The sequence below is a fragment of the Crotalus tigris genome, unplaced genomic scaffold (assembly GCF_016545835.1).
Source record: "Crotalus tigris isolate CLP2741 ecotype Arizona unplaced genomic scaffold, ASM1654583v1 scf7180000019363.1367679, whole genome shotgun sequence".
Classification (NCBI taxonomy): domain Eukaryota; kingdom Metazoa; phylum Chordata; class Lepidosauria; order Squamata; family Viperidae; genus Crotalus; species Crotalus tigris.
The window spans coordinates 614,061-636,696 of record NW_024097499.1 but is presented as its reverse complement, the minus strand read 5'-3'; the positions used below and the strand labels follow the sequence as shown (position 1 = coordinate 636,696).

Genomic DNA, 22,636 nt, shown 5'->3' with positions numbered 1-22,636 from the left:
AAAAGTCCATCATGGGTTACTAGCCCTGATGGGTATGTGCTACCTCCTTATTATAGATGTGGGCCACTGTGAGATACAGAGCTGGACTAGATGCGCCATTGGCCTGATCCAGTGGACTCTTCTTATGTTCCTATGTTCCAGCCACTCATACAGCCAGCCAGCCACCCAATCACTGCCGTAGATTGTTGATTCAGGGAATATCAATTTCTTTAATGTTAACTAATAGTGTTAGCTATTTTTGGTATAGGGATAGATTTGTATTGGGTGCTTCATGTTTTTTTAATTTTGTGTTTTTTTTTTAGGCTCCATCTTGAACACCCAAAATGAGTATGGCAAAAAAAGCAAAAACAGATAATGGAAGATTATTCCAAGAGGCCTGGACAGAGTCATTTGGAGTGATTGAACGCAATGGGAAAGTGTTATGTATTCTGTGTAATGAAAGTGTTTTGTATCGCACATCAAGTGTCAGACGGCACTTTGATACCAACCACAAAAGTGTTGCCAAACTTGATGAAACTGAAAGAAAAGAGTTTCTTGAAGGGAAATTGAGGAAATATCATTCCCAGTATCTTAGGTTTTGCAACTATCTTTCTAGAACAAATCATCTGACAGCTGCCAGTTTTCAAATTTCACTGTGCATAGCAAAACATGGTAAGCCCCTCTCTGATGAGGATATTATCAAAACGGCCATATTGTCTCTTTTTCATGGTTTCCCAAATAAGGATAAAATTATTCAATGCATCTCTGAGATGCCACTTAGCAGAAATACTGTTAAAGATCGAGTCCAGAGCATGGCAAGTGATGTTAGTCAGCAGCTCACCACTGACTTACAAAAGGCAGCCTGTTACTCCGTGTGCTTGGACGAAAGCACAGAATCATGCAAGACCAGCAGTAATTTTGTGTTATGCTGTTGGTGACATCATGAGAGAAGAGCTGGTGAAACTGGTATCTTTGCCTGAAAGAACACAAGGGATAGATATCTACAATGTTGTGATGGAGGCTTTTTTGCCACAAGACATAAGACCAGAAAAAGTGGTTTCAATTACTAGTGATGGGGCACCTTCTACGGTGAGGGCAACATCTGGTTTCATACAGTTCTTTATTAAAGAAACAAAACATCAAATCATTCAGTTCCACTGTATTATACATCAAGAAGCTCTGTGCCAGGGAAAGCAGCAAAAAATTTGACAGTTTTCGACAGTTTCAAGCACTTTTGAGGAGGTTCAAGCACAGTATGATTGTTTACTTATGTATAATAATGTTCGGTGGATGAGTCCTGGAGAGATTTATAGCCTGCTTGGATGAAATTAGGTTGTTTAATGAATGAAAAAGGGCAAAAATATCCACAGCTCACTGATATGGCATGGGTTACCAATCTGTTTTTTTTACAGATTTTACAGTACAATTCAATGTACTGAACAAACAACTACAAGGTGTAGGGAAAAGAGCAGAAAGGATGTTTTGTGATATCAAAACATTTGAGAGAAAACTGCAGGTTTTTGAAAGACCTTGAAAGTGGCCAGCTGAAATATTTTCCAAATCTAAAAATGCATTTAGAAAATTCTACAACATTTGCAGACAATCCTACAAGCCATCAGGAAATCTACAAGGAATTTTCTAGCATTGTAGCAGCTGCAAAAGTAAATTTTAGTAACAGATTTTTACAGTTCCGTAAGACGGGGACAACCCTGAATTTTCTTATTTCTCCAGATAAAACCAAATTCGAAGAACTTGATCTTTCCTGCTTACACTGGTTAGATTTAGGAAATCTGGAAATAGAGCTATTAGAATTTCAAGAAAGCTCTATCTGGAAAAATAAATTCTGTGACCTGCGTGAAACACTTGAGAAGATAGGACAGCACAGTTAGTTCTGAAAATGAAATCCTTAAAGTGTGGAATTCTCTGCCAAATAATTTTAAGTCAATGAAAACACTTGGGATTGCTTTCCTTATCTTGTTTGGATCATCTTATGAATTATATCAAATCTGACACCAGTAACAGAACTAACAGGTGACCTGAGTGCTGCATGTGTTGCTCTCAAACTTACAAAGTATGAGCCAAGATTAGACAAATTATCAGCATGCATATAACAGCAAAAATTACATTAATTGTTCAAAAGCATGCTAAATGCAAACTTTTACCTTTCAATAAAAAGTTGTTTGTATCATTGAAAGCTCTGTTATTGTGTTTTTTTTTTAAGACAAAATATGTTAATGTTTGAGTTATTTTACCAGTATTCAGGTTAAATTGCTATGTTGGCACTTTGCGATAAAAAGTGGGTTTTGGGTTGCAGTTTGGGCACTCAGTCTCTAAAAGGTTTGCCATTGCTGGTATACGGTCTCCTGCTTGAGCGGGGGGGGGAGCGGGGGGTTGGATTAGAAAACCTCCAAGGCCCCTTCCAGAATCTATTCTGATTGATTGGACAAGGAAAGGACAGGAGATCACCCACATGTGCTCTACACTGTTGCTCCTCATGAGGAAACTCTAGAACAAAGAGTCAAACAACGGGAGATAAAGAGATGAGTTATCAAGCTCACACTTATATGGAACCTTTTAAAGTACACTAGGTTTGCTAATCTTGCTTTCAAATCACTTTCAGAAATTGCCTATTAATCATCTTAAAGCTGTTAGAGATCTTTAGAACATGTTTGAAAAGCCATTTGGTGAGTCTATCTTCATTTCTGAACAAAAGAGAAATTAACAAGTAAAGAGTTTAAAGAATTTAAAATGAATGGCAAAAAGTAAAGAAGATTTTGATCTAAGAAAGTTATACTACAGTAGAAGCAAGTTAAGGGGCCAGGTAAATTTGGAATATTGAAACTTTTAGTGTAAGATTTTTGAAACCAACTATATAAAATAAACATATTTCCATGAGAAATAAAAGTATTTTGTTTATTATATTTCATAACAGAGATTGGAGACTTTATGTTTTTAGAAATTGGACACAAGAGAGGATTAAAGATTCCAGGCCAAAAAGAGGGGAAAGTATAAATTTGTTTTTGGTTTTGATCAGTACTGGGATTTATAAAATGACACAAAATACTGTTATATTTTAAGTACTAAAGAAGATATTTAAAGAATGGGGCCACAAATTAGTAGCCACAATATCAACAACGTCTGCTTCTATGGGTAGTGTTAAAAATATGCTTATGAAGAAATGACAGATGAGAAACAAGTCATATTTGAGCAGGAATTCCTCCCAGAATATAAATTAATACGGGAATATTTATTTTGAGACTATTCAGCTAAAGAGTGAGGTTTAAATGATTCCCACTTACCCATATCTGAAGAAATCTTTATATATAGGAATTATATTTTTCTCTATACCTATGCCTAAATATTTAATGGTTTTGATACAAATATGAAACTGATATTCCTTAAATGGATGGGTAATCAGATTTTCACCTACTGGCATCACCTCCGATTTAAACCACTTGATGGAATATCCTGCTATTTTATTTATCATTTGCATTAACATAGCAATATAATGTAAGGTTTAGAAATAAACAGAAGAATGCCATCTACAAATAAAATCAATTTATGTTCAATTAAATTAAGTAAAATTATCCATACATTTTCTTTGTTGTCTAATAACACAAGCCAATAGTCTACACAAATAATAAAAAAGGTAAAAGTGGACATCCTTGTTTAGTTCCTCTAAATCAAACTCAATGTCATTGAGGGCTGTATTAGCACTGTGGTGCTCTCAGGGGGGCCAGCTAACTGGGTGGGCATGGCCAGCTTGACGTTGATCGTGGGGGGGATGCCTGTGGGGACTGGGCAGGGTTGCGGGAGATCCAGAGGGTCTCTGGCAGGTGGGGAGGTGGGCAGGAGGTTCAACCTGTGGGGTGAGGTGAGGCGAGAACAGGCAGGGGGCAGGCCTGACACTATCGGCCCCCGCACATAGAGGCCAGCGAGCGCATGAGGGCCGATTGGAGTTCATCAGCAGCCACAGCCTGCCGGCGCCATGACTGCAGCACACTGGGGCTCTGCAGCCTGCTGTAAATACCAGGCCAGCCCTCAGCAGCAGGCAGAGTAGGGGAGGGGGCACGTGATGCAGACCGCCGGACGTATCTATTCCGTCCCATCTCTTTTTGCTTGCGGTTGGAGAGCAGGTCACTGCTGGTCATCTCCCTGGCCCCCTCCCAGATCTTGCCCTTGGTCTGCACATGGAGCCTGTTCCCCACGCGCACCCGATACACCTTGGCCCCACCTCGGAAAATCACCACCAGCAGCTTGTGCAGGTCCATTAGGCTGATGCCGCCACTCAGAGTTATAGGCCCGCCCAGCACGAAGGAGGCAAAGTGGCCGGCTAGGAAACTGGACTAGAGGTGGTAGAACACACCCATGCCTAGCAAGCAAAAGGCCACCCTGAGCAGGGAAAGCCAGATCCCCATCGGTGCCACGGCCACTCGGGGCTTCCTAGCTGACCACTTTGACTCCTTCGTGCTGGGCGGGACTGCAGCTCTGGGCAGTGGCCTAATGGACCTGCGTGAGCGGCTGGTAGCCGTGGCAGATACCTAGGTGTGCGAGCGGAATACACTCTACCTGTGAGCCAAGGACAAGATCTGTGAGGGGGCTAATGAGATGACCAGTGGCGACCTGCTCTCCAGCAGTCCGCATCACGTGCTCCCCGACTCTGTGTGCTGCCGGTGCTGGTGCAGTGCTGCTGCTGGAGAGCCAGCCTGGTATTCATAGCGGGCTATGCAGCCCGCTACCAGACACCATTAATCTTTACTTTAGATGTGGCTGACTCATATAATATTTTGATCCATTTTAAGAATTTTAAAGGAAATCCCAAACTATTTAACACAGCAAACATTTATTATCTATATATTTGGTCAAAGCTTTTTCACATATAATGACAGGATTACAAATTGGCCACTGGTACTCCTAGACTTACAACAGTTCACTTAGTGACCGTTCAAAGTTACAACAGCACTGAAAAATGTGATTTGTGACAGTTTTTCAGTTACGACGTTTGCAGCATCCCCATGAATTTGGGCTCCACTGTGGTCGTAAGTTGAGGACTACCTATATTCAAATCTACAAATTACCATAAACCCTACTTGATCATTTTTAAGAACGAATGGTAACAATTGCTCTAATCTATTTGCTAACACTGCTGTTAAGACCTTTGTGTCAACATTAATCAATGACTTTGAATGACAATTAGCACATTAGGTATGCTCTTAAGTATAACTGTAATATAAGCCTGATTACATGCTCTTATAATATTCCTTATCAAATATCTCATGGTACAATTGATCGTTTTCCCACCAAAAGATCTATAAATGTTATATCGCTCTAGAGAATCCATCCAATTCTAGTATTTTATTACTTGCAAGTGTATATAGGTGTGTGTGTGTATGTATGAATATAGAATTGTAACTGTTTACTGTAACAAGATATTATACTTTACATTTTTCTTATGGATTTTTTCACATATTTTTAAGCATTTGTTTAAGTATTTTTGTGTTTTGTATCTTTTTTCTTAAAAAACAGTAAGATTATAAAAAATATTTGTGAAGATTGGAAATATACACACACACACATATAGAAGTCATATTTTTCTTTTGCTTTCTTCTTTACACTTTACTCTTTTTTACTTTGCTTTCTTTCTGAATTTAGTTTATATTATTTTTATCATTCTAATTAAAATATTCAATAAATTGAAATTAAAATCTGTTACTTTAGAAAATAACATAACACAAAAGCAATGCCAATTGTTCTATAGATCTTGACCTCAGCTAATTATATGGCAAAAATATTTATAGATCCACATATTTATTGAAAGAGCTGCATGCAATTTAATAAAAAATACTGTTAAATTTTATGGCATTGGTACAAAATCCAATCTTCTAAAACTATTTTTATAATATCTTATATCACTTACTCATCCCCAAAGACTTGATGGCTGAACTCCGGATGAAATGTTGTACTATCATCTTCCAAATCCTCTGGGAAGCGGACTGATGAGAAAAAGTTGTTTGCATTTGAATAGTTGGTAGTGGTCTGCCAACATATTTTGGTTAATTTATAGAAATTGTATCAATGGGGAAGAGCAGTATAAAAAAAGGAGTATCTGTGCATCTAGTGAGGCTACGCCACCATGTCTGAAATCTTACCTACTACTGAGCCGATATTTTTCAACTCTTACACTCACTCACCTGGAACCCACTTCTAATAGGATGGAGTCAACCACTTCAGTTGGCATTATTACAGTGGAATTGTGATAATCTAGGAACCTGTAAAAGTCCAGCATTCCTCACTAGAACATTAAAATATATTTTGTCTGATCCCACTACTGGCAGAGTATACATTCTAATGCAAGCAGAGCTTTCTGTTACCACCAAGAGAACACCTTGGAAGAGGTAAGTCAAAAACCTTCTATGTTGCTTTAGCCATGCATTTTGGGAACATAGAATTGCTCATGCCCTAATAAATTCATGTTTTCTTCAGTTTCTAATGCATGTCACAGCAAGGTTTTCTTTGTTACAGAAAACCAGTTTAAGACTCTACTGTAGATATAGTTCATTAAATAATTAGATCCTGTACAATTTCTAATTCAGAATGTAGTGATAGGGAAGAGAATCTATTTTCCATTATTTTCTCCACAGTACTTTTATGTTTTATCACTTAAAGAGTCTTAAATTCCTAAGGCTTCTTCACACATTGCCACTTCCATATCAAAAAGCAAAAATGTGTACACAAATCAACTGAATACAGGTAGTCCTTGTTTAACATCTACTTGTTCAGTAACCATTTGAAGTTATGACACTGCTGAACGAGGGGCACTTATGATAAGCTTTATATTCCAGCACTGAGCAACAAGCTCACAGTTATTATGCTCACTGTGTCCCACAGTAATATGATAACCATTTGTGACATTCACTCAGGATTCTGATTGTGAAGTTTAGCAATGGAGTTCCTGATACTACTGATAAGTGAGAACTTCCTATACAAGACTAAGGAAATGTTTAAAATATCAGCAATTCCAAAATGAGGCTGTTGTTAGCAGAAGACTGTGCAATAAATCTTACATTTCTACCTTTGCTAATTAACCAACTTTCCAGAAGATGATTTTGAGCTGACGTGATATTTAAGCCCAGTTCTAACACCCATCTGATGGAAAATACCTACTTTCTGTTCAATACTCTCAAAATAAATTTCAATTTAAATATATTCAGCTCATAGCAAGAGATATGCTACAAATCATTAAAAAGTGAAAGGAACCGTATTATTCTACTGTTACATTAATTCTATAAAGATGCATGCACATTTATTTATTTATTTATTTATGAGACTTATATACCGCTTTAAGTGCGAGCACTTTCTAAGCGGTGTACACCAGTAAGCAATGTATATATATATATTTACATTGCCCCCAACAATCTGGGTCCTCATTTTACCTACCTCGGAAGGATGGAAGGCTGAGTCAACCTTGAGCCGGTGAGATTCGAACTGCTACCTGCTGAACACAGTCAGCTAAAGTGGCCTGCAGTACTGCACTCTAACTGCTGTGCCACCTCGGCTCTTCCATACCAGTATATACATGAAAGGCTACTGTTACTTTGCTAGTCTTTAAAAATACATTTTGTTTAGCAAAACTTCTGAAATAGTGGGTTACATCAGAGCTATATTTTAAAATTTTACCTAATTTTAGATGAATTGCTTCATTTGTATTACACTTGAACTCAGCCAATTTCTTTTCCATAGCAGAGAGACCTAGGGAAAAGAATTTTAAATCAGTTTTTGCCACAATATAAAAGCATTTAAACAAAATATTTTAGCTCACATATATTTTAAATAAAAGCAAAGATATTAAGGAAGGAAACAAGCACCTCAAAAGATAGTCTAACAAACACAATTCTTCACTATGATCTTGTAATTTATATGTCATGTTTGTATTAGGCCATTTGCCCAACAGAAATAAAATGTGTGGTCCAGAAAATATGCCTAACCAAGTGGATTCTTGTTTTCTTTCAGGCATCCAATTTCTTGCTGTGAATGTATGCACTTTCTATTGGCTTGAGGGTTATACACAACATATTAAAGACTGCATTCCAAAAGTGGGTATTGTTTTAAGAGTGTCTATTGAGATTCTCAGTCATCCAGATCATGGCTGTCTCAAAAATGCTTTTTCAAAAGGCAACTGGACTGTTTTTTCCCCTTGAGGAAGAAGACGATATTTCGCTTCTCATCCAAGAAGCTTCATCAGTTCTGGCTGGATGGTTAGGGGATGGGATGGGGAGAATGGAAGGAATTATTGTCAGAACTAATCCTTCCATCACCTTCCCCCACATCCAGCCAGAACTGATTAAGTTTCTTGGATCAGAAGTGAAATGTCTTCTTTCTCAAGGGGAAAAACATAGTCCATTATTAGAAGATTTTAGTACAGTACATCGTCTTCCTTGGTTATTAGAAATCCTGTGCCTAGACTCTGAAAACCACTTCATTTTGCCCAATTAACTCAGAATTTCAACCTCAACAATCACAAGTCTGTTCTACTGCTGCTTTATTCCACAGTGGAATAAAGTAACTTAGGCACCTGAAAACTAAACTATTTATATACTCATCTAACAGATTTATTTATAATTCATCCTATATTAGGTTGGAAAATTGACATAAATATATTTGAACAAATCTCATCCTGGTATTTTTTCTGGATATTTAGTTATTCACAACCATAATATATTATGCAATAAAGAATATGATCTATTTTCAAGGACTGACAAAATAGCTACTGCATCTTAAAGCAGTGTTTCTTAAGAGTATGATCCTAGGCTCGCTGAGAGTACCCCCAAAATTATGTCATGATTCTGCAAATTCAAAATTATTTGTCAGATATTATTTTACATATGTAAAAATGTAAAACAATAGCACTTTTCTCATTACTATTTTTAATTTATTAGAATAGTTTTTATGAAAGTATTTGTTAATTGGTTTAATACTGTTATTTTGATACACAATAAATATTGTAAGAATGTGTCAATTTTAAGTTAATATGGTAAATATCAATAAATATAACCCATACCAACAAACATCTGGAAAGATCCATGTCACTTTTGGGATCCTCCAAAATAGCTTAAGAAAAACTGCTTGAACACAACATTTGTGGCAATTAAGAAATAGACGCACAATACTGACCCTCAACCTATGACCACGTAGACCTGTGATAATGTCTTCTAGTTGTATGCTATCTTGTTCCTATGCAACATGAGCAGATGCTATTCTGAGATTTAGCAAAGACACTTCTCTAATATACTGAACTCAAAGGAAGACTAATATTACATCTAAGACTGATAGAAAAGGATGGCAGTGTAATCCTATTTTCTGATAATTATGCAAAGATCCTTTCACACAATTAATGAATGAAAGAGGCATGAATTGCTTCAGAACCTATACATATTAGTTCAAATTATTACAACAGTGGCTGGCATCCTAAAACTTTTAAAAGTGATTAAATCATAGAATATATGAATTAGACAAAACCTTGAAGGCTCTCTAGTCCAAATTTCTCTAGTCCAAACAGAAATTTACTAAACTATTCCAGAAATATGGCTATCTAGTATCTGCTTGAAAACTTACAGCAAAGATACACAAACCACTACACATTGGACTTAGCCTTGTGAACACATAGAATTTTGGAGTATAGCCTTATTCAGGTTTGTGACATTTGCCATAACTTCACCTATGCCAGAAGTTATTTGTGTTTCAGAGCAACTTTCTGCACCGTGGATTTCTCAGAGGCTTTGGCCTACAACTCCCATTCTGACTAGCAGGTATAGAGACTAGCTGACAAGATGCTGCAACAGCTCAAAATATCTGGAAAGATCCACATCACTGCAAGTTACATTTTTAGCTTTAATCAGTATTTTTTTCAGCGTTTTCTTCCTCCCTGTAAGAATGAAGATAGAAACAAGGCAGATGTGCAAAATCAGTGTTTCAGTGTTATATAACCCAATGTTCTCATCACTCATTAATTCCTGGCTGCAGGAACTTTGCAACACTCAAGAGGTCAACATTCTAAGGAAGACTACAATTTTCTGCTCTAAAATCTCGAATTATCTATAGATATGTAAAAGCCCGTATCTTAGAATTATCACAGATTCTATAAGCTTTTCCATTCCAAAAAGAGACAAAAACATATGCTTAATACTGGAACATAATATAATAAGTTTCAAAGAACATAAGCAGGTGAATTACTACTGTTTTGAGGAACAGTAGTTTCCCAAATTACACAGAGGCACTGGGATGTTTGTTTTTGACTAGTTTTTTCTCTCAATTTAATGACATTCAGACTGTCAACTGACATAACAGATTGTGAGAGCACCAGTTTGGGAAAAGCTGTGTTGTAGAGTAATATGCTCCAATATTTTCAAACATGATATTCACATTTAGTGCAGATATTTACTTGGAGAACCCTCTTTGTTTAGGATAATGATATGATAGTCACACCATGGTTGCCCATATTGGCTAAACCTACTATTCTGCAACAGCTTAAAAGGTAAGGGGCTATAATATCTAGTAGTTTACACCAGGGTTCTCCAAAGTGGTCAACATCAATCCCCAAGGGAACAATCCAAAGGGTTGATGTTGTAAGTATTCATACAACTATTCAAGTGATATATGTTAAATTATTTTCACATAATCAATACATGGAAGTCGACGCTACAATCGGAAACTTCATGAAGGGGTCGATGAGCGGAAGAGTTTGAGGACCTCTGCTTTGCCATTAACCACGCGACCTAATTCTCTTCTAGCGGGAAAATACTACCGTACCAATCAACCTCTCCTCCTACCCACGGGTCCACTCCAGGGGAAGAACCCTGAAGGACTAGCGCACCCCCTTTCTCCTCCGAGCCGTCTGTGAACTATCCGTCAGTCAACGATCTTCAAAGCGAGTTGAGAAACAGCCACGAATTGGAGGGAAAGTCAAGCATTGCCCATTTCCATCAGCGGGGGACGGTTCTCCTTCCCCTCTCCGCGGCAGAAAGAGCGAGATACAGGAGACACTTTTCCCGCCCAGCAGGGATATATTAGACTGAGCTTCCCGGGACTGTAGGTAAGAGTCGGAAACAGGGTGGGCTTCCCGCTCATCACCTGCCAGACTCTGACTAAGAAACCTCCCTCGCCGAGAGTGCGCAGAGCGGACACCAGAGACCGAGGTCTCCAATCCGCCCCCGTTTGTGTGCCCGGAGGGTCCTCTCCTTACCCGCCATTTCCCAAACGGCGGCGGCCTCGGCGCCAGCGAAGCCAACAGACCCAGCCAAACCGAGCGAATCAAGCCGCGCGCCCACACGCCGGAAATGACGTGCTCAGGGGAAGGAATTGCCCTTCCGCTCGTTCTGCGCTGAAGAGACGGGAGCGACGTCCTCGGGGTTTTTTCCCCCATACGCATGCGCAGTTTGGAAATGCCACCCCCTCCCGTTATTGCTGACCTTCCTTTAAGACTTGGGTGGGTGTCGGAAGAGGTCCGCCCAACTTGATCCTTCATTTTTCAGTCTTTGATCCAGTCTTTTTGATCTTGATCCAGTCTTTTTCCGAGGACATTTCCTGCGTGAGAACTTTTCATTTTTTGTACTTCTCATTCTGCTTTTATGTCCCTGTAGTTACGGCTTGTTATATTATACCGTAAAGTTTGGGTGAGCTAAAAATTCTGTAACACAAATTGCAAAAAGAAGTAATGCTATATCTATGCATACATATATATTTATGTACACTCAGAGTGTGTGGTGGTCTCCCATGGAGAATGAGACACGCAGGCAGGTATCTCGGGATAGGAACCCAGAGCTGACTCCAACACCCTATTTTATTGCTACTATAGTTTTTACATCACACAGCGTAATCAAAAGACGTATGTAGGGGTGGTTACAATGTATCACATAACAGACACTCTCCAGATGAAAGGCTATGCAGGTGGGTGATGATTCATGTATCCTGTTTCCCCTGTTCTTATCAGAGCCTGTCCAAATGGCTGATGAATGTGTTCCGTGTCTGGAGCAGTCCATTTTGGTATCTCAAGGACTTTGTGGGAGCATGTCTATGGGCATATTTATGCAATTAATCCCACAAGAGTGGTCCTCATTTCCTGGTTATTTAACTTAACTGACTGCTTAATAGTTGCTCAAAGAACTTTGCTTCACATACTCTGTATAGACAGTCCTCAACTTGGAACAGTTCGTTTAGGGACCATTTGAAGTTACAACGGCACTGAAAAAAAGTAACTTATGACCAATTTTCACATTTGCAACCATTGCATCGTCCCCATGGTCACACGATCAAAATTCAGATGTGTAACAACTGATTCATATTTATGAGGTTACAGTGTCCTGGAGTCATGTGATCTCCTTTTGTGACATTCTGACAAACAAAGTCATTGGGAAAGCCAAATTCATTTAAACACAATGTTACTAATTTATCAACTGCAGTGATTCACTTAACAACTGGCAAGAAAGATCATAAAATGGGGCAAAACTCATTTAACAAATGTCTCACTTAGCAACAGAAATGTTGGGCTCAATGGTGGTCATAGGTTGAGGACTACCTATAATGAGACATCAACTGGTGAGGGGTTGTTGCTCTCCATATTGCTCTTGATAATGCCCAGCTGTGCTTTCCTATGCCATTAAGTGCAGTTTTTGGAACATTTAACTCATTTTAGTGGCTCATACTCCTGCACGTGTGAAGAGTAAAATATATGTTTCATTGGATGCTGGCTGGAGATACCCAGCTGCAGGTGTCAACATCCAGAATTCCTCAGAGAGAAGTTGTTAATTATGTCAGCAATCCATAGTCACCCAGCTTTGAGTCTAAGAAGCATAGGATGAATAGTCTGATAAACTGTGCAAGGGCAGGAGAAACAAAGGCCGGAATTAAACTTTCATGTTCATAGAAAACAACCAGTTGTTTTAGTGACTCCTGTTTACAATGTAATAAAGATTCTTATCTAACATTGCCAAATGTTGGAGAGCATTAAGCTGAATATGAACCTAGAGCCTAGCCAAGTCATGCTGAGTCAAATCTCTGTGAAATTGTGCCAAAGTCTTCTTAATGACCCTGTCATTTTGATAGTCCTTATCTTTCCCTACTACTCAAATATGACTTTAGAATGTGAATAATGGCTACCAGCTTTCTGGGAACTATTATTAACTGTTGACTAAGTTGTAAGCATCAATATTAGAAAGCTGTCAAAGTGAACCAACTACCATAGCTCAGACCATGAATCAATTAACTCAAAAAAGAATATAAAATCAGCTAACTCCATAAGAGGTGAATCACCAACTGTGGGAGCACAAGCTTATTTTGCAGCTGCTACCAGAGCAGTTACCACTCTTACTCCTACAGCCCTCTTGATATCAAAAGTTTGCTTTGTTGCCAGAGAAATACATACAAGAATGTCAGCAAATTTACAGCTTTTATTCCTTTTTTGCCTACAATTAAGTTAAAATCTCATGTCTAAAAAGTCTCCTCCCTACTGTAATTGAATGATATGAAATCCTTGTTGTGATTATGGTGTGGGTACAGAAATCTGCAAAGATAACCATTATTTGTAACCCCAGTACATTGGGGGGGGGGGGAAGGAGCACAAGGCAACCAAAATGAATGAACATAATCAAGTGCTGTATGAAATTCAGTGGTGGACAGAAATATTTTTGTGGACAAATGAAGAGGAAGAGTCAAATTTACTGCTTTCTTTATGGTAAGCTATATATCTCCCTGAGATAAGAATTTCTCAAGAGATCAGATTTGGATAGGATTTGTGATAAGCCTAATGACTGTATAAGACTGAGTAAGTTGCAAAGTAGATAACCTTTGATTAAGGCTAATCCTGATTTGGGCAAAGGTGCTAATTTTGTAACAGTTGAAAGCTAACTTCAAGGATCCTTTTAAGCCAGCGGCTCCCAATGTTTTCTATACCCCGCACCCCTAAAACGCTTCTGAGATATTCTTGCACCCCTTACAAAAGTTTGAAATAACGGCAACGAGTTATGTATATACACTATAATTTTGAAAATCCAAGTTTTTGCACCCCCTGGAATATTGTCTCACATCCCCAGGGGGTGCGAGCACCCCTGGTTGGGAACCCCTGTTTTAAGCAAATATCAGCCAGCCATTAAATTGCTACTCAGAGCAGAGTAAGAATTCAGAGCAGGAATTAGAATTCAGTTAGAACTGAAGAGTTGCAAACTATCCATTGCTATCTAGTCATCCTGGTTTCCTTGCTGAGACCAGAATATAACTTTTTATTTTTTATTTATTTATCAATTTTATTTGCCACCTATCTTGTGGTTCAAACAATCCTGAGTGGCTTAGCCCTTAACAGATTCTTGGGTCACAATCAGCTTCAAGGAATGCAAATATATTTTCTTTAACATAAATAGGATTTTTTTTTTTGAAGTAATGTTAAGGCAGTGGTTCTCAACCTGTGGGTCGGGACCCCATTTGGGGTCGAACGACCATTTCACGGGGGTCACCAAACAACGCAGTCCGCCATTTTCCCCCCCTTTTCCTTAGCTGTGCTACTCCCTTTTATTCTATTGGCTTTTGAAAGCCAATAGAATAGACTCTCTTGAATAGATTCTAATTCTATTGGCTTTCAAAAGCCAATAGGAATTGTCCAGGCTGTCTCTGCCCTGCTGAGCCCACCAAAAGTCCCATTCTGCAAACGGTGCTGCACCAGTTGAGTAGTCCTCAACTTACGACCGGTTGGGGGTCGCGGCATTAAAAAGGTTGAGAACCACTGTGTTAAGGTGACCAACTTTTTTACAATGAAAAGGAGGACACAAATAAATTGAAGAAAAAAATATTGTAAATAAAAGAAACATTTTATTCATTGCAACAATAATACAGACAACTTGCATGTTCAAAGTTTGCCAGCCGGGTGTTTTGGCGTGCTCAGCAGCAATTCCTATTAGCTTTCAAAAGCCAATAGTGGGAGTAGCACAGCTCATGCAAAAGTTGGAAAAAAAAACATCAAAAAAAAGGTGCCGGAACACCATTCTGAGTGTTCTATGGAAAAAAAAAAAAGCCCTGCAGATTAGTCTTCAAATATCGAAAAGGAGGACATGAAGGAGGACACTTTTCGAGGGAGGACAGAACTTACAAAAGGAGGACTGTCCTCCCTAAAGGAGGACGGTTGGTCACCTTAGTAATGTGTAGCAATTTTGGCAGCTTCCTGAATGGAAAGTGATCCATTTCCCTTATGATTCTCTTAAACTGTTGTGAGAAAGAGAACAATAAATTTTCTGGAAGGATTAGTGGAGAGAACAAAAACAGCCCTTTTTTTTGAGATGTTGTTGTGCTACCATAAGTTTAGAGAAATCATAGGATGTAACAATGGGTCCATTGTTAAAGACTTAGGATATTAGCAAATGACAAGAAGAGAGGTAAGATTTTATGTCTCTAAAATCTCTGTTGAAAGGCTACCAAAAATGTTGGAGCAAAAGGTGCTTGTTTGAAAAAATCCAAAATGACCAACAGTTTTATTGTCAAAAGACAATATAACTCTTCTTTCCTGCAGGAAGGAGGAATATATAGAGAGAGAGCCATTTCAATGCAGTTTCCCCCTGCCCCAAGAAAAGAAGGAAGTAAGAATGTTCTCCTGAAAAATCATATCCTCAACCCCATATAGTGGATTTTGTTGCTGCAAGTCCACTTGTTTATAAAAGTAAAAAAAAAAAGTGCTTCCCTGCCCCCAAAGTGTCAATAGTTGAGGTTAATATAGGATGAGAAGTGGAAAAATACTGTAGTTGCACAATCATGGCTGCGGGCATTTCATAAGGACTAAATTTATGTCAACGTTTCTAACTGGAAATACCTGGGCAGTTCTGCACAAAGCACGTGGTCTCGGGTTGCACACAGGCCAGCATATATGAGAGTTTTTAAAGGCTGACTCTCTTATAGTCAGGGAAGAGCTGAAATGATGGCATAGTATTGGTGTATAAAGATTTGAAGAATGGTTTGAAAAAGAAAATTCCAGGGAGTTACAGATCCACAGGAAGATATGCATAGGTCAGGGATAGGCAACCTTGGCTCTTTTATGACTCGTGGACTTCAACTCCCAGAATTCCTGAGCCAGCATGGCTCAGCTTGGAAAACTCTCCCTTTCCCCTCAACATGGCCTGCTCAGGAATTCTGGGCGTTGAAGTCCACGAGTCATAAAAGAGCCAAGGTTGCCTACCCCTGGCATAGGTTTATGTTGTAGAGTTCAGAGATGGACAAATCTCATTCCTATAGAAAATTCTACAGCTGAGCATTGAGGCAGCAGCTAAGACACATGATGGATCGTTTAGGCTGAAGCAGTGCTAAAGAGCTGAAGCCGACCAAAGCCGAGACTGGTTAAAACTTCATGGACCAGCTCTAGGAATTACTTGTGGGGAGAGGTTGGGAGAAGACTTCAACTTGATTTGGTATCCAAAAAGCTGAGACAGGAAGAGAACAGCAATAAACAAGAACCAACTGCTGATCCTGTGCAGGAACAGCCACAAAATCAGGCAGCCACTGAAAACAGCCAGAACTACCAACAGCTATTGGTCATAAAGAGTGGTAGAAAGCGAGAAGTAAAAAATGGCCTTAGATAATCTCCTCTGGACTTACTCTTGGTGAAGGAAGGGAATATGCAAGGGTTGGTAGATATAATAGGAGAGCAGACTATTTGCAATAGCCAGTAGCAAGGAATTCTGGTAGAAAGGGACAAACCACCCAAATCTCATCTTGAGCTAAGAGCATAGCAGACATAAACAGAAAATGCTAAATTACTCTCTGCATGGCCAGTGGCAAAGAATTAACTCATTGGAATCTATTGCCAGGGCTGAGGTGGCAAACAAGCAGAACTGAAAAGTGAAAGAGGCTAACTAGAGTGGGAAATAACACAAGTCTTCTGATGCATAGTTTGTAAATATTATTTTTATAATACACCAAATTGCTTCAAAAGACTATTTTTGTTTTTTTAGACTGCATCTTAAATAGACATTCCCCCCCCCTCCCCGCAAGACAAAATTATACAGGCTCTGCATGATAGGGAATCAGTTTGTATGTTCTCTGAGCTGGGAGCATAGAGAATGTAAAAATCAAGGCAAGAATTAAATTTCACCTCCCTGATTTAATGTTGCATGAGTTTTTGTGAAGCTTACCCTTGTTCTAATTCTTGTGATCGGTCTTGAACCTGGATGGAACAAGGTAGAAGATGGAAGTGGAACCATCACAGGTATTGCTCTCCAAATATGTATGAGTTTTAATGCGCTCTTCATTCTCACCACACTGATTCTTCCCCACAAACCTAAGGGCATTTTCATCACTATCTTAGTATTCTCTTTCATCTGGGTAATACAAATGGAAAGATTCTTAAATCACTCAACAAGATATTTTGATAAGGATGATTGTCTCTATATATTGATTGTCTCTATGTATTTAACAATTTCTGGACAAGTAAAGTCTAAGGGATTTTTCTTTATATCCTTTTGGATCTTCTGGCAATGGGCTCAGTATTTGACTTATTTCAATTCAATGTACAGCCAAAATGTTCAATGTATAAAGAAATGCATTTCTATAGATTTTCTAAAAGCAGAGAAAGTCCGGGCCAAACAAAGCTTCTGAATAAATAAATCTTTTCTCAAGTGAGACTAAGAAATCTTTTTTTTTATTGCTGAAAGTCCATTGTTTGAAAATGGGATCTCGTAGAGATCTTACTTTCAGTGTATTCTCCTTGTTCTAGGAGGACTGGCCCAATCATCCATGCCAGCAGAAGGGACATACTGCATACCCTGCTGGTCAAGGAATTCCTGCTGCTGGGATCCAGAAGAACAACTTTTTCTTCCATCCTTTTGGCCTTCTGAAAGGGCTTGAAAACCTGACAATTGGCCTTTGGCTCCAATGGGGGCATGCCATTCTGAAGGAGGTTAATTGACTGAGATAAGATTCCATCTCCCTCCCATTTGCATCTTGCTCCCTTCCTTGCCATCCTTGCTAATTGTAAGTCAATTTTCACGTTAATATTTATTATGTTAGTATTTAATGTATTATCTTGTTGAAAGTCACCTCTGGGTGAGATGAATGGTATATAAGTGTAATAAATAAAATGGAGTATGGGATGTCGCTCAAGTAATTCCAGTACATCAGTTTAATAGAATTCCACACAAGGAATCTACATATCTGAGGGTGATCTTCCTTTCTGGACAACACACATCCTCAGGGCAACACCCTAACATGCACCTCAGGATCAAAAGCCCTGGGTAGGAGTACCTCAATCTGCACAGGAAGGACAATTACCCTTTGACACACATTAGAACCAGCATGTACACAAAGCATGCCCCCCCAAGCCCAAACCAAGGTTCTGTGCCCCATTTTCTCTGTAGCCTACCCCCCCCCAAAACCTCTTTGCTTTTGAGAATAAATAAATCTCCTTTCTCGCACACACAAAAGGACAGAATATGGAAAGGGCCAAGCCATGGTGCCTGGTTTCTGTGGAGATTACTTCTCCACAAAAGTTGGATTACTTCTGACTTTAATAGTGGTAGTTGGCTGGTAGTGGATGAATAAAAAGTTATGTTAAGGTTGTAAAACAACAGGGTATTCAGAGGGTATAAAACAGGCATGTGCAGTTTTAATCTGTCCCCTCACTTACCATGTAAGTGGTAGAATCAGCCATTGGCACGATCCCCATGATCCATTTTTGTTAGTTTAGCCCAGTGCTTCTCAATTATTTTCTGTCATGCCCCCCTAGGAAGAAGAAAACATTTCGCACCCCCCGCGCAACTGTAAAAAAATTTTTTCTGTACAGAGGACCGATTTCCGGGTCTAAAAGTCACACGGGTGGGTTTGGCCAATCAGGATAGAGCATCATGTCTATCCAATCGGGTCCTTTGCATGTGTCACGTGCGTTGGCAGTCATGTTGTCCTCCACGTTGGGCTGCCGCTTGCGAGTGAGTTGGATGATCCGATCTAGAAATCCAATATGACAGTATTTGCTGAGGTCAAACGAGCCCCCCTTTACGGAGCCTCGCGCCCCCCCTGGGGGGCGCGCCCCACTATTTGAGAAGCACTGGTTTAGCCTAATAATGTCATGCAAACACAATCATCCCTGTTTATATATAGCTTAATTGAGGTATGAAAACTCTCCACTCATTACAAGCTATTCTGTAACGTAAGGATACCTTGTCTCAGCACAAGGCTTTTATACAGATAGTCCTCGACTTAACACAATTGAGCCCAATATTTCAGTTCCTAGGCAAGACAGATGTTAAGTGAGTTTTGCCCCATTTTATGACCTTCCTTGCCATAACTATTAAGTGAACCACTGCAGTGATTAAGTTAGTAACACGATTGTTAAGTGACTCTGGCTTCCCCATTGACTTTGCTTGTCAGAATGTCTCAAAAGGGGATCGTATGAGCCCAGGACACTGCCATAAGCCATTTGTAACATCCCCATAGTCCAGTGGTTCTCAACCTGTGGGTCGGGACCCCATTTGGGGTCGAATGACCATTTCACGGGGGTCGCCAAACCACGCTGTCCGCCATTTTTTTCCCTTTTCCCTTGCTGTCCTACTCCCTCTTATTGGTGGCCACACCCACTTGGGGGTCACCACAACATGGGGAACTGTATTATGGGGTCATGGCATTAGAAAGGTTGAGAACCACTGCCATAGTCAGTTGAGCACATGACTATGGGAATGCTACAATAGCTGTAAGTGCGAAAAACAGTCATAAGCCACTTTTTTCATTGCTGTTGTAACTTTCAACAGTCACTAAATGAATTGTTGTAAGTCAAGGACTATCTATAACTTAAAGGTCAGACATCTCCAGTTCTTCACATCACTTTATATACAATGGCAACATACTTAAGGAAACCAGTCAGATTCTACAATTACTATACTTGCTCCAGTTCAGTTATTTTGGCTCTTGAACAAATGTATCACAGGGATGGGATCATTTTGATAAATTAGTGTTTAAAGTGCATGTTAAACAGTTGAAATGACTTAAACTTCATCTTCATACTAAATTTCCAATCCAGTGAAATAAAGACATCTGATGTTTTAGGATAATATGCCAATCACAAGTAACAGAATTCAAGAAGAAATAACGAATGGAGATATAATGATGTGAATATTTCAGTAACAAATTTATGAATATGGAATGCATAGCTCTTTAATGGAAAAGATACAAGTGAACAATAATGGGAAGTAAATTGGGAAATGCAGTTGAAGGTATAACATTATGCTAATTCTGTATTTAAATTTCATTACTGTATAAATGTTTATTTAAACGTGACTACAATTTTGACTTGAGGTTTTAAATATACATAGAGCAGAATTCAGAATATGTTTAAGTTCAATATTTTTAAAAATAATATACATGCTATTTTGATACTATTCCTCCCAATATATTCAAAACTATCCATATTGCAATAGCCAAAATCTGCTGGCTGAATTGCTGTAGAGAGTCAGGACTGGAGGCCTAATCTAGTGTCTTAGACAAAGTAAAGGGATATGCAAAATAAAGGGATGATGTGCTTTTATGAACCACAGAAATTCTTTAGAGTGTATTGAGTCTAATAATTACAGTCTAATAATTACAGTAATCACAGAAAAAGAAATAGTTAGCCTGATCATCATAATATGGAATACATGATTTCTTTTATACAACTTTCATGATTTAATTAATGGCTATAAAAGAGGACTGTTTATTGAGTGGACATGGATTAAGTGCCATAGGTTTGAAAAGGTTGAATGCTAATCATCAGAATCTCTCCAGACTTCAAAAAGGTTTTTTTTTTTTCTTCTCAGATCCATGATGAAATTTGGAGGATTGAAGCAAACATCTGTAGTTCTTCCCCAGAGAGTAATTTCATCCCTCAATGGTTTGAGACCTCATCCCAAACAATAGCACTTAGCATCAACAATAGCACTTAGACTTACATACTGTTCCATAGTGCTTTATACCACTCTCAGAGTGGTTTACAACATCAACACATTGCCTCCAACAATTTGATTCCTCATTTTACCAACCTCAGAAAGATGGAATGCTGAGTTAATCTTGAGCCAGTCGGGATCGAACTCCTGGCAGTGGACAGAGTTAGCCTGAAATACTGCGTTCTAACCACTGCACCATAAGGGCTCATAGTCTTGTCTGCACCATTATTCTGCCTATTAAGTTCTGAAAATAATTCCTGTTATACCCATGGATATGTATAGTTCAAGTCAACTATTACAATCAAAAGCTAGCCATCTTAACAAACTAAAAACAGCTCCTCACCACTCATTAATAAACACTTATTTTAAAAAATAAATGTATAATCTACTAATGTACACTATAACAGCTTTAGTCATTGTTCTCTTTGACATTATGGAATATAACACCAACTTTCATCATGTTGTGCTCATCTTTATCTGATGAAAGATAAAGAACAAGTAGAAATAATTGCTATCTGAACTGATACATAGTATTTAAAACTATATACAAATTACAGTACAAAAGTACACAGATACCATTTTTAAATTGCTCCTGCTTCACAGGGATACAGATTTTTTTTTAAAAAAATATGGAATAGTTTTCAATCTGCCTTGTAGATTTTGATTTGGTAACATATCAAATCTCACTTTCAAAAATGCTAAATATTCTCAAATTATTGATTTCTTGCTTCAACTTTTAATATGCTTTCTCTATATAACATTGAATTGATTGAAAACATTGATTGAAAATATGTATTTATTTAAAATTATATAAGGTTGTTTTAAAATTGTAAAAGTCTTCTCCCAGTCCAATCCTTAGGATTGAAGATTGAAAGCCGCAAACTATGGTTGATCTTGTTTTTTGTACAGTTCAGAACTTTCCATTCATCACCTACTTACTTTCCAATGATCTAGCAGAATTAATGAGCTTCGATAACGAAGGAGATATGAGCACTTGACAGATGTATGCTGTTTTAGAAGCCAGGGCATTTGTAACCAGAGATCCTAAGAAATTTATATAAAAATGGGACTTTTTCTAAGACTGAGTTAAATTAAGGCAACAAGGTTTGGGCCACAAAAACCCATATAATGACTAGACTAACTAGTATGTTGGAATGTCCTGTATGATCTTTGTTCCCATATATTAGTCTTTTAGACTTTTGCCATCCAGATCTGATAGTTTTAGCTTAGTGATTCTCATTTGTGGGCCACAAATGAGTGCTTCTCCATCAGAACTTTCCCAATATTTTGTAGTTTTTTCATGTTTGCATCACTCAAGTGACCAGAACCTGCTTGCTGTCTGATCCTCACCAACCCATCTTGATCAACAGTTGGCTGGCCAAACTAAAGGTGCTTGCTATCTCAAGCCCCACTCCCTATTTCACAACCAATCAGCTACAGTAGTTTGTAGTGGATCCATGGCTGAAATCTTTTTCATTAAAGTTACAAGTACAATAATACATGTTAGTAATAAAATTCAGAAAACTGATATTCTGGGGAATATTTCTCATAAAGGGTTAAAGGCCTTATGTGATAGCCTTTGGAACATCATAAGTTATGTCTGGCAAGAAATCCTAAGATCAAAGCAACATAGCTACAGGAAGTTATGCAAAACCTGGCAATTGGTGAATCTGTCCTATTTGGTGTGCTGGTTGGTTCATTATTTGCATCATATGGTCATTTGG

General features: G+C 38.5%; 1 protein-coding gene and 1 long non-coding RNA gene across 4 annotated transcripts in view; one reads left to right on the top strand and one right to left on the bottom strand.

Moving 5' to 3' along the window:
- The window catches only part of HAT1 (histone acetyltransferase 1), a 38,918-nt gene extending 27,573 nt beyond the window's left edge, over positions 1 to 11,345 (bottom strand). Inside the window, exons 1-3 of one of the 3 annotated variants that reach the window (XM_039361801.1) lie at positions 11,219 to 11,345; positions 7,657 to 7,728; positions 5,897 to 5,972 (exon numbers count right to left, since the gene is read on the bottom strand). In XM_039361801.1, the coding sequence (XP_039217735.1) occupies positions 5,897 to 5,972; positions 7,657 to 7,728; positions 11,219 to 11,225 (155 nt within the window). In that variant the 5' untranslated portion in view covers positions 11,226 to 11,345. Of the gene's footprint in view, positions 1 to 5,896; positions 5,973 to 7,656; positions 7,729 to 10,785; positions 10,999 to 11,106; positions 11,186 to 11,218 lie in introns of those variants that run through there. The other 2 variants (XM_039361802.1, XM_039361803.1) reach the window with 2 other exon arrangements.
- A 36-nt stretch (positions 11,346 to 11,381) lies between these two features.
- LOC120316334 lies at positions 11,382 to 22,017 on the top strand. The gene is made up of 3 exons (XR_005558928.1): positions 11,382 to 11,563; positions 17,720 to 17,976; positions 20,787 to 22,017. It is a non-coding gene; the product is annotated as an uncharacterized LOC120316334 (long non-coding RNA).
- Positions 22,018 to 22,636: the final 619 nt, after the last annotated feature.